Source organism: Mobula birostris, chromosome 10 (assembly GCF_030028105.1).
Source record: "Mobula birostris isolate sMobBir1 chromosome 10, sMobBir1.hap1, whole genome shotgun sequence".
NCBI classification, from domain to species: Eukaryota; Metazoa; Chordata; class Chondrichthyes; order Myliobatiformes; family Myliobatidae; genus Mobula; species Mobula birostris.
In genome coordinates, this window is record NC_092379.1 from 75,963,440 (window position 1) to 75,976,508 (window position 13,069).

Consider the following 13,069-nt stretch of genomic DNA (forward strand, 5'->3'; position numbering starts at 1 on the left):
TGGGGTAAGTCAGGCCATTCTGCCATTGCCCTATGGTTGGATCTGTCCCACCTCGGTGTGGAGATAAAGTCTCACAGGATAGACCAAAAGAAAAGTCTAGAATTTGTAAATGAATGTAGAGAAGCTGAAAATAACAGAAAGTGCTGGAAAGACTCAACAGGTTTTCTGAATAAATTCAGACTGGAAATCTGAAGTAGTTTTTTTAGTGCATAATCATTCAGAGTTTCATCAGTTATACTGTTGATTTTCACTCTTCTTTCAGTCACGTGGTGCGTATCTGACTCATCTTATTCTTTGCACTAATTCTAAGTGAAAAAACGTTAGCGTGTTGGTGGCAAACGAAAATGTTAGATTAGTCGGTATTGCTAGGGCGTTGGAGTTTAGAAATTATGAATTACTGTAACGTTCTGATAATCGGTTATCTAAATTTTCTGAAATCATGTTCGTTCATCGTCTGGCTCACTGGGCGTCTTTGCCATCTGTCCCTTTAAAACTCCGGGAGCCCCTGTCGCTGCACTTCGATTCGCTACACTGAGTCCTCCCAATAACACACGGGGGCCAAAGTTCCAGCGCTCTGTTTATCACCGTAAAATTCTGGTTCCCGCAATCCCTTTAATTTGCAGCGGTCGCAGCTCCTGTGTCCCGTTTACTATACTCCCCTCTCAACTTCCTTGCCCAGAGAAATAAACTACTTTTTCTCAGATTTATCCAACATTCCAGAAATTCCATTGGCTCACGATGTTGTCTGAGTTCCCTTCCAATTCACTAGGACCCAAATACTCATGCTGCTCGTCTGGTGATCCAGACCAATGTTCTTACATTCCATCTCCACTCATTAGGTCCCCAGTTATTGTCCCCAGGTGCTGCCCTTTCTTTCTGTTCGTGGGGCCCTAGTTCCAACGCTCCATTTCAACTCACCACCGGACCTCAGATTCCACATTCCCTTCCCTTTCAAAGGCGCCCTGCATCCCACACTCTCTTTAATTACCCAATTCACTCGTACATGCTTTAAAGTAATATGAGCTATTAGATAGAAAAAACACAGTAGCCCGAAAATCGCAAATTCCAGCGCGATCGTGCTGGATTGTCAAAGTTTTACTTTATCTCACCTCTAAACTCTGTGATATAGTGGCATCCACGATACGTACACCGGCCGCGGTCTAACTAATGTCTTATATAGTTCCAGTATAACCATATTCTATGCCTTGCCTAATAAGGCATATATGATATAAAGGCCCTATAATGGGGTGATTACAATATTTGTACGTCTGTGAACATGTACTCCAAGGACTTCCTGTTCCTCTGTCCTTCTCAATATCCTCCCATATTGTCTTGCATTTTGAATTTCACATTTTTGGAATTGATTCCGTTTGCCCCTTTGTTGTCCAACGAAGTTGACCGTCCATATTACCCTGGTTGAAAACTTTCCCCCTCCCTGTCAATCGCGTAGATTTCTTTTGTCGTCAACTGTAAATGCACATAAAATAAACAAGGGGTTAAGCACAACCGCGTGGAACCCCACTAACCACAATATTCCCGTCATCAAGACAGCCGTCATTCGCTTTTCTTGACAGGCATCCCAGGTCATTTTGCACAAGTTGAGAAAGATCGGAGTCAAGGCAGAAAGCCCTGCTCGTGTTGGAGGTTGAAGTAGGCAGTGTATAGTTGCGCACTATGATACTGGAGGCTGTGAGGAGTTTCCAAAGGAATAGAGTTACTGTGTGGGAGATAATGGTCCGACGTCCAGTCCTGTTCTAGCGGGAGGCATAAGGAGTTGTCACACAGCTGACAATCGGCCTCTGCTCCCTGTAAGTAATGTTGTAAAACAGCAAGAACATTTTCCTCGTCAGTAAATTGAATGAGAATGTCTCATTGATCCAGGACACGCAGGGTATTGCAAGTGCACAGGAACTCGAGTGCAGTGGGAATGTCCAGTCAGCATCACGTACCAGTGCATGGCATCTCATGAACCCCCGTCCATTGACAGGTCATGGAGCACAGCCACTGTGCTCGCCCAGCCCTCCGATGCTTATCGCTCTCCTTCTATGCCTGCTAGCACTAGTATCGACCTCCAGCGCCAGCTCAAGCTTCGTCACTCTGCTCTGGACCTTCCATCCAGCTCGTTTCCTGCCCTTCTGCTCCGTCTGCCGCTTCGCTCCGGCTACACCAGCGTGCGCTGCGCGATGTCGCTTTCAGTTCTCCAGCACTCTGCGTGGCTACTGCTGCGCGCTGTTTCCAGTCTCCTCCTCGCCCTGCTCTCACTCTTCCAAAATATCGGCGGACCCAAGAAGTCCCGGGCGGTCCCGCCTGCGGTCCACCCGTTCCTTTTGCTCTCGGGAGTGGAGTCAGCGCGCAGGATTCGGCGAAGGGAGGTAAGACGAAGGGTGGTGATTGCCCATGATGTTGGGCAAGAGATGTACGAAAGGGGAAATCATAAAATATACAACACCGAATAATATAGCACAGGAACAGACGTACGATGCTGTGCCGAACCAATTAGTAATCAAGTGACCAACTAAACTGATATCTTCGGCCAAACCATGTCCATATCCTAAGACCGTAAGTCCATAAGAAATAGGAGCAGAATTAGGCCATTTAGCCCATCGTCTGCTCCGCCATTTCATCATGGCTGATCTAATATTCCTCTCAACCACATTCTCTGCCTTATCTCCGTATTCCTTCATGCCCTGGCCAATCAAGAATCTATCAACCTCTGCCTTTAATATGGATAAAGACTTGGCGCTCACAGCTGCCCTTGGTAACAAATTTCACAGATTCACCACTCTCTAGCTGAAGAAATTCCTCCTCATCTCTGTTCTAAAAGGACTATTCTGATATGTTCTCTGGTCTTAGCATCTCCCACAATAGGAAACTTCCTCTCCACCTCCATTCTATCAAAGCCTTTCGTCATTTGTTAGGTTTCAGTTAGGTCACTCCTCATTCTTCTGAATTCCAGTGAATACAGGCCCAGAGCCATCAAATGCTCTTTATATGACAAGCCATTCTATTCTGGAAACACACATCAAAGTTGCTGGTGAACTCAGTAGGCCAGGCAGCATCTATAGCAAGAGGTACGGTCGATGTTTCGGGCCGAGACCCTTCATCAGAACTAACCGAAAGAAGAGCTAGTAAGAGATTTGAAAGTGGGAGGTGGAGGGGGGATCCAAAATGCAAAAGAGATATGAGAGGATCATGGGACAGGAGGCCTAGGGAGAAAGAAAAGGGGGAGGGGGGAAAACCCAGAGGATGGGCAAGGGGTATAGTCAGAGGGACAGAGGGAGAAAAAGGAGAGAGAGAGAGAGAGAAAGAATGCGTGTATATAATTAAATAACAGATGGGGTACGAGGGCGAGGTGGGGCATTAGTGGAAGTTTGAGATGTCAATGTTCATGCCATCAGGTTGGAGGCCACCCAGACAGAATATAATGTGTTGTTCCTCCAGCCTGAGTGTGGCTTCATCTTTACAGTAAGGAGACATATCAGAATGGGAATGGGACGTGGAATTAAAATGTGTGGCCATTGGGAGATCCTGCTTTCTCTGGCGGACAGAGCATAGGTGTTCAGCGAAACGATCTCCCAGTCTGCGTCGGGTCTCGCTAATATATAGAAGGCCACATCGGGAGCACCGGACGCAGTATATCACCCTAGTCGACTCACAGGTGAAGTGTCGCCTCACCTGAAAGGACTGTCTGGGGTCCTGAATGGTGGTAAGGGAGGAAGTGTAAGGGCATGTGTAGCACTTGTTCCACTTACAAGGATAAGTGCCGGGAGGGAGATCAGTGGGAAGGGATGGGGGGGATGAATGGACAAGGGAGTCACATAGGGAGCGATCCCTGCAGAAAGCAGGGGGGAGGGGGAGGGAAAGATGTACTCAGTGGTGGGATCCCGTTGGAGGTGGCAGAAGTTACGGAGAATTATATGTTGGACCCGGAGGCTGGTGGGGTGGTAGGTGAGGACAAGGGGAACCCTATTCCTAATGGGATGGAATCATTTTTGTGAATCTCCATTGAACTCTCTCTAGTGTCAGCTCATCTCTTCTAAGATAAAAGGCCCCAAACTGCTCACAATGCTCCAAGTGAGGCCTCAGCAGTGCTTTATAAAGTCTCTACATTACATCCTTCCTTTTATGTTCCCGTCCTATTGAAGTGAATGCTAGCATTGCATAAGCCTTCCTCACTTCAAAATAACCTGTAGGGAATCCTGCACAGGACTCCCAAGTCCCTTTGCACCTCAGATTTTTGTATTTTCTCTCCATTTAGAAATTAGTCATCACATTCATTTCTTCTACCAAAGTTCATGAGCATACACCTCCCGACACTGTATTCCATCTGCCACTTAGGACAGGGATCTCCAACCTTTTTTGCAATGCAGACCGGTTTATTATTGACAATATTCTTGCGGACCGGCTGACCTGGGGGTGGGGAGGCGGGTAGGGTTGCCAATGGACAAGAGTAGCAGTCAATTACATTCTGTTTACCCCGACAAAGACTACAATGACCATGAAACCTTGCACGGGCACCAGTGCGCATGCGTGAGTGCCGATTTTTTTTCCCCTACAAATCGTTTTTGGCGATTCTGGTCGGGGGGGTGTTAATCATGACCGGAATATAGGTGATCAGTGGCTAGCACACTCAACTTCGTTTCTAAACTGGTTTATCTAACGATTTTAATATTAAACACACAGCGCATATTTTCCTGGCATGAATATAGTGATAAGTCAATTAACAGGGGAGGACAGGGGAGCTTGAAGTAAGTCTTGAATGAACTTCCAGTGGAAGTGGTAGAGGCAGGTTCGATATTATCATTTAAAGAAAAATTGGATAGGTATATGGACAGGAAAGGAATGGAGGGCTATGGGCTGAGTGCAGGTCGGTGGGACTAGGTGAGAGTAGCATTCGGCATGGACTAGAAGGGCAGATATGGCCTGTTTCTGTGCTGCAATTGTTATATGTGTAAGGGGGTTTCATCTTTTATGTTACTGTGTAGGCTAATTAAAATGGCTTCTTTGTTACGTTATACTTGGGAATGCTTATCTGTTATGTTAAACGCTGAGAAAGTTCTTGCGCTGGCAGTTCGTTTTGGATTATCTACTGATAAGGGGACAAATGAACCAATCGGGTTAGTTGTTATGCCTGTGGAGTGTCTGTAAGAGATTGTATGCGCGGGGTTTTGGGGACAGAAGGCGGGAGAGAGAGACAGAAGATGGACCAGGTGCTGTGAGTCCGCTAACGGGGTCGGACCCCCAGGAGGGCGTTCAGCGAGGAGAGGAGATGGAGAGGACTCATGTGGAGCGTCTGGCCAACTACCGTTGTTGGTCCCAGGTGGCCGGTCGAGGTGCTCTGAGGGGTCGCAGGGTGAAGAAGAAGGGTCCTGAGCTCCAACTGTTCGTGCACGAAGAGTTTGAACTTTGATAAGTGTGGCGCCTTTTATTTTCCTTTTATATTTTATTCTCTATTAATTATATAGTTCCAGTAATATCTATAAACTGTAAATCATTTAATCGTATCTGGTGTATTGTCTGTTATTTGGGCGGGGTGGGGTACATCACACAACATCCACACAAACTAATTACTCAGTTTGGTGGGGCCGAGGGCTGTTTCCCTAGACGACAGCAAGCCGAGCGACCCTGAGGCTGGCCGGGGGGCTACATATGGTTATATAAGTCACTTATCAGTCAATAGCATCATAACATTTTAAGTAACGTTTGGATATTAAACACACAGCACATATTTTCCCCGTATGAACATATAAAATCATTGCAACACACCAATATCGCTGAATCAGTGGGAGCCCTGGGCTTGTTTTCCTGCAACAACACCGTCCTATCGAGGGGTGGTGGGAGACAGCGATACTCGAAGGGTGTTCCTTATGTCCAGTCTATTCCGCAATTTAGTTTTCGTTGCATTCATTGCAGAAAACTCTGCTTTGCAGAGATATGTTGGAAATGGAAACAACGTTTTCAGTGTTTTCATGGCTATCTCAGGATATTTAGCCTTGACTTTGATCCAGAATGCCGGCAGAGATGTTATGTCAAACATACTTTTCAGCCCGCCGTCACTTGCAAACTCGAGGAGTTGATCTCCTTCCTGCGCTGACATGGATGACGCATGGGTCATCACCACGCGTGCGCTCAAGCTCAAAAGTGCGTCTGACAGGGAATGAGGAAAGGTGCAGCTGACTCATATCGCCAAATCATATTGTTTCCTCGTGGCCCGGTAGCACATGCTTTGCGGCCCGGTGGTTGGGGACCGCTGACTTAGGATGTCTATTCCAAGGGAAATACCCTCCTTACTTGGACAGACCCTGAAATACACTGGAAGCTGCAGTCCGCTGATTTCAAGGATTTGTGACTCGCTTCTTTCTGCTTTCACTGTTTTCCCTCCTTCACCTATAATACAAGTAGCCTGTCCAGTCGCTGGCAAGGGTGGGTCATTTATCGATACCAATGCCCCTGTTGTCACAATGGGGGAAGCTGCGAACGGACCCAAATGCAAGACACAGACACTGAAGTACTAGGGACAGGACTAGGATGCAGGACCTGGGCTAGGACATGGACTAGAAACAGGGAACCCAGACAATGAACTGTGAACTAGGAGCCTGGACTTGGGAAAGTGGGACCAGGACAAGGAACCATGAACTAGGAGCCTGCGCTTGGAGTCTGAGCCAGAGACTGGACAAGGATCCAGAACCTGGTTCTTACCTCGGGCTCAGACCCCAGAACCAGGCAAGAACATGGCATGGCTACAAGTCAGGATGTGGCTGGGGTCATGAGGCTTGAGGCTGCAGGCTGAGGTCTTGAGGCTTGAAGCTGCAGGCTGGGGTCCTGAGGCTTGAGGCCTGCAGGCTGAAGTCTTGAGGCTTGAGGCTGCAAGCTGTGGTCTTGAGGCTTGAAGCTGCAGGCTGGGGTCCTGAGGCTTGAGGCCTGCAGGCTGAAGTCTTGAGGCTTGAGGCTGGAAGCTGGGATCTTGGAATGCGGAGGCTGATAACTCAGAGGCTGGAGCTCGGAGACAGACTGGGAACTGTACATCAACATAGAGCCGGGACTTATCCTTTGACAAGCCGGGACTCAACTTTATCTCCACACCAAGGTGGGACAGATCCAACCACAGGGTAACGGCAGAACAGCCTGACTTACCCCATGAAGGTGAGGACAAGACAAGACAGATACCCCCGCAGGGCAACGGCAGAATGGCCTGACTTACACCACGGAGGCGAGGATCAGAAGCGACAAACATCGAGGAACGACAGACAATTCCATCTCTGCATCGGGGTAGCTCTGAGTGGCAGTTACGGCCAGCAACCTCGGCTGGCTATGGAGACAGCCGGATCCCTACCTAGCTCGGAGTGGCTGATGGCCACTCTGCTGGCCCGGGAAATGGCTGAATCCATACCGCAAAGACAGCCCAACTACCGACAGCAAGACTTCACGAAGCGATGGTTCTCCAACGTGGTCTAAAGATGACAAGTGGCCGCTCTAGCCTTCCACCAGTAGGTTGCTCCCAGGAAATCTTGACAAGATGAACCAGCAGTCCACATTCGACCCCAAGGCCACTTATATTCCAAGCTCCAGGTGGGAATCAGGTGCCTATGATTAACCCAACCGAAACGGGGGACAGCTGGAAGACCCAGAGTCCTGAGTCCACAGACCGGACCGTGAACCAGAATGCAGAATTCATGGACCAGACCATGACACCTGTGTCCGCTAACATTGCATTGCCGGCCCCAAATGATGCATTCATATACATCTACGGCTCACCAGCGGTGGTAGTGGAGGATGCCACCACATCTTTTTCTGGCCTAGAAGCTGTCTTCATCAGCTCTGTGTTCTGATCGACAAACTGGGCACTGATGGGGTGAGAGATTGCGTGTCTGCCATGACTTCCTTTTGTTTTTCTTTCCTCTTTTTTGGGCACTGCCTCCATCCATGTCCCGATAGGCCACAGCTGTGACTTACCAGCTCCATTACCCGCAGCATATCACCTCCCACATCTATTCCAGAAGTTCCTTGCTTCGTGCCCAGGCTACTGGCAAACATTGCATCCACTGTAGCCACTTTAGGATTTCTCTTGTACTGTCTTTCGTCTATCTCACTGACCCACAAAACCATTGTGGAGTAGGTTGACCCCACCACTATCCCTAAATCTACAACTTTCTGGTGGGCTGATCTCAGGCCTTCCTTCATCATTTTCAGAAACACTGGGTCATCCCTCCCTGGATTATCCAACCCATAATACTCATCATACATTCAATATTTATGTTCTGCATAATCCATGGCTGTCTCATCTACTCTCAGAATCACTGCCATTATCGCTCCCCAGTTGCTTTCACCTCTCCCCAGTCACTGCCTCACTTCCTCTTTAAAAGAGCAATATCTTTCTTCATTGCTGGTGTTCCCAGTAGTTGTCTATGTACCATCCTGTACCCCCTGGGCCATCCTGTCCCACATATTCCTCATGCACTTCACTTTTACCAACACATGAATATCTTTGGGGTGCATTTGGTGAAATTCAACCTTTTCCTCAAGGTCACGACAGAATTCCGAATTCACACATGCCACTTTAAGTGAGGGCAGCTCTGTCAAAAGGCTCTGTTTTTCTCGGGGTGTGAAGGGCCCATGTATGGTTGTAAACGGATTCAAGGGCTGGCTTAGATCACCAGTTTCTCGACCTGATGTTCCCTGACCTCAGTAGGTGTCATCTGGGTAAAACCTCTCCCTGAAATATCTCCATACTACGCAAAATATAAATAATAGGTACCAGTTAAAAAGCAAGCGCTTAAAACAGCAGAATACGTACACCACAATTTGCCATTATTGATCGCCTGAACTCATGCTGCCTGCTGTATTCCTTTGCATCACACTGGCAAAAAGCGTATGCTAAAATAAATCTCTCCAAACAAGTACAGACGCCCTCAATCTGGCTTTCAGGTCTGGCGACCAAGGAAAGTACAAGAGCTCCAGGTATGACATCTTGAAAGCTATCTCACGTGCAAGGTGGCAATTTTGGACCAAACTTGAATCACAAAAGGATGCTCAGCTGCTGTGACAGAGCTTGAATGCTATCACCTTCTACAGAGTAAAACCAAGTGACACGTGATGACAAAGGTTTAGTCCCAGATGAGCTCCATGCCTTTTATGCTCACTTTGATCAACAGAGCATGAAGGCACCTTCGCAGCCCAAAATAACTCTGTGATTTCGGTCTCTGAGTCCGACATGAGAGCATCCTTCAGCAGGCTGAACCTATGGAAAGCACCTGGCCCAGATGGTGTACCTGGCTGAGTACTGAAAATGTGTGCTAATTAACTGTCTGGAGTGTTTGCTGATATCTTTACTCATTCACTTTGACAGTCTGAGGCACCCACCTGCTTCAAGCAGACTTCAATCATACTGACACCCAAGAAGAATGTGGTAACTTGCATTAATGACTATCGTTCAGTCGCATTTATATCCACTGATGAAGTGCTTTGAGGGGTTGGTGATGAAACATATTAACTCCTGCCTGAGGAGTGACTTGGATCTACTCCAATTTGCCTACAGTCACAAAAAGTCCACAGCAGATGCCATTTCATTGGCTCCTCATTCAACCCTAAACATCTGGACAGTGAAGATGCATACATCAAGATACTCTTCATTGACTACAGGTCTACATTCAATGTTATCATCCCCACAGATCTAACCATAAGCTCCAAGATCTAGATCTTAGTAAGCCCTTCATCAATTAGATTCTTAATTTCCTAATTTGTAGACCCCAGTCAATTTGGATTGGCAACAGCATCTCCTCCATAATCTTCATTGGCACAGGAGCTCCAGAAGGCTATGTGCTTAGCCCCCTGCTCCACTCACCTTGTACTTGTGACTGAGAGGGTAAGTGCATCTCCAGTGCTGTTGTTGACCTAATCAAGTATGATGACAAATCAGTGATATGGAGAGATTCTGAAAATCTTGTTGAATGGTGCCACAACATCAGAAAAACCAAAGAATTATTTATTAACTGTAGGAGGACGAAACCAAAGGTCAATGAGCCAGTCCATTGAGAGAGTGAGGAGCTTTAAATTCCTCGGTGTTATCATTTCAGAGGATGCTCCTTGGTCCAGCACTTAAGTGCCATTATAAAGAAGGCACAACAGTGCCTATACTTTCTTCGAAGTTTGTGCAGATTTGGCATGTCATCTAAAAGTTTGACAAACTTCTATAGCTGCACTGTCTATAGTATATTGATTGGCGCATCTCGGCCTGGTATGGAAATACCAACGCCCATGAACAGAAGTTGGTTAATTCTTCTTCAATTTGTGCTAGCCATTCATTGATTCAATTTAAAATTGTACATCGTTATCATGTGACAAAGGAGAGACTTTCTAAAATCTTTCCTAATGTTGATAGTCATTGTGATAGATGTAAAACTGAGATAGCTACACTGACACATATGTTTTGGTCTTGTTCTATACTGGAACAGTTCTGGAAGTTGGTTTTCTCAACAATTTCTAAAGCACTTAAAATTAATTTACAACTTAATAAATTAACTGTGCTTTTTGGAATAATTCCTCAAAATATTCATGGTATTTCTGTGTCTGACCAACATGTTATTGCATTTGTTACATTGATAGCTAGGAGGGCCACTTTGTTGAAGTGGAAGGATACTTCAGCTCCCACTTTGTCACAATGGTTCTCTCAAGTGATGCTATGTCTTAGTTCGGAGAAAATTAGAAGTCGAACCTTTGAACCTTTATTTGATTTTGAGAAAAGATGGGGCTCATTTGCTCGTTATTATCATTTGAATTAATTGATATAATTTTTCCATGATCTAATTGTAAATTCTTCTAGTATATTTTATTTTCTTACTGGCGATTTGATGTTTATTTTTAGAAGCTTTTTGTATGACGCATGACTCCGGGGTTGTATACTTAATGGGTTCTCTTTTTTTTCTCACTTTTCTGCTCAGTATGTGTTTTTTGTTATCACAAAATTTTGTTTTCAATCTTTAAGATGATGTGTTTTTTTTTGAGGCATTGTAAGTGTTGTTACTTCGATGTACTCATGTTATTTTTCCTATATATACAATAAAAAGATTTGAAAAGAAAAGAAAGAAAAGCCTCCAAAAGTAGTGGATACACCACAATCCATCACATAATCAGAATCAGAACCAGGTTTAATATCTCTGGCATATATCGTGAGATTTGTTGTTACGCAGCAGCAGTATATTGCAATCCCTAATATTAAAAACTGTAAATTACAGTAAGTGCATTTTAAAAGGTTAAATTAAATAATTAGTCTGAAAGGAGAAAAAACGTAGTGAGGTGGTGTTCACGAGTTCAATGTCCATTCAGATTTCTGATGGCAGCGGGTAAGAAACTGTAATTGAATTGTTGAGTGTGGACCTTCAGGCTCCTGAACCTCCTCCCTAATGGTAGCAATGAGAAGAGGGTATGACTGGGTGATGGGATCTTTAATGATGACTGCTGTTTGAGGCTTTGCTCCTTGGAGATGTCCTGGACCCTGAGGACGCTAGTGTCCATGATGGAGCTGACTGAATCTACAACTTTCTGCAGTTTATCTTGATCCTGTGCAGTGCCCCCTGTCTCCCATACCAGATGGTGAGGCAGCCAGTTTGAATGCTCACCACGGTACGTCTGTAGAAATTTGTGAGTGCCTTTGGTGCCACCACTCCAACAATAGTTGTGTCATCAGCAGATTTTTAGATGGCATTTGAGTTCTGCCTAGCCACACAGTGATCAGTGTGGAGAGAGTAGCATGGTGGGCTCAGCACACATTCTTCAGGTGCACCAGTGTTGATTATCAGTGAAGTGGAGATCTTATTTCTGATCCTCACAGCCTGTGGTCTTCCGGTAAGGAAGTTGAGGATCCAGATGCAGAGGGAAGTACAGATGCTCAGGTTTCGGAGCTGTGTTTTTTTTCTATGTGAATGGCTGTGTTAAACGTTGAGCAGTAGCCAATAAGCAGCATCCTGATGGAAGTATCAGGTAAAGGCCTCCCCACCATTGAGCACATCTACAAGGAGTGCTATTGCAGGAAAGCAGCGTCCATTATCCAGCACCCTTACCAGCCAGACCATGCTCTCTTTTTGCTGCTACCCAATGAAAAGAGGTGCAGAAGCCTTAGGTCCCACACAACCAGGTTCAGAAACAGTTATTATCCTTCTGTCATGAGGGTCCTGAACCAGAGTGGACAACTTCACTGAATTGATTCCACATCCTAAGGATTCAGTTTCAATGACTCTACATCTCATGTTCTCAATATTTGTTATAAGCAGTTTAATTTTTCTTTTTTGTATTTGCAATTTGATGTCTCTTGCACATTGCTTGTTTGCTTTTCTTTGTGTGTAGCTTTTCATTGATTCCATCTTGTTTCTTTGTACTTACTAAGTATGCCTGCAAGAAAAGAATCTCAGGGTAGTATATATGTACTTTGATAATAAATTTACTTCAACTGTTTCCAAAATTTAAAAATGAATAAATCAAATAAACAATATATTCAGATATTTTGATGCTGTCAAATAACTAAGCTTGAAAGCACACCATGAATTTATGAAAAATCACATTATTCTATTCTTACCCTTGCTTCTCATTATTGTTTATTTAAAGGAATGAGCTTGCAAAACTTACAAAACTTATATGCAGAAGAAAATTTATTTTTCTAACATAATTGTTGAGTAATTTGTCAAACTAATTCAATGCCGCTGAATTTCAATAGGAGTCCAATGCCATCACAGATCCAGGGTATGAATGAGGGAGCACTGCAAGTGACTTCAGGATCTTTGCGTTGCACAGGAGTTTGAGACTTCATAATGGAGACACATAAACAGTAACATTTTGTCAGTATGTTTCAGACCTCATCTGTAATTTGGCATAAATTGAAATGATGACTGTCTTCATAAGTCACTTATGTTCATCTATGATGCCATTATAATTCTTCTCCAAAATGCTCGTGAAAGATGAAGCTTTATTCTGTTTACATGTACAATATTTGAAGACATTTGGCCCAGTTCATTTACTTATTACACTTTATATGGTTGTAAACATCTTGTGCACCTGTCAAATATAGAGAAATGGGAAA

At 45.0% G+C, this 13,069-nt stretch overlaps 2 protein-coding genes across 2 annotated transcripts in view; one reads left to right on the top strand and one right to left on the bottom strand.

Annotated features, from left to right (window-relative positions):
- LOC140204122 (fatty-acid amide hydrolase 2-like) overlaps window positions 1-2,165 on the bottom strand; it is a 38,213-nt gene extending 36,048 nt beyond the window's left edge. The window contains exon 1 of the mRNA XM_072270493.1: window positions 1,110-2,165. The gene's annotated coding sequence lies outside the window, so the exon portion shown is untranslated. The remainder of the gene's footprint in view (window positions 1-1,109) is intronic.
- Window positions 2,121-13,069, top strand: part of LOC140204123 (fatty-acid amide hydrolase 2-like) — a 77,118-nt gene continuing 66,169 nt past the window's right edge. The window contains exon 1 of the mRNA XM_072270494.1: window positions 2,121-2,372. Coding sequence (XP_072126595.1) covers window positions 2,184-2,372 — 189 coding nt within the window. The 5' untranslated portion in view covers window positions 2,121-2,183. The remainder of the gene's footprint in view (window positions 2,373-13,069) is intronic.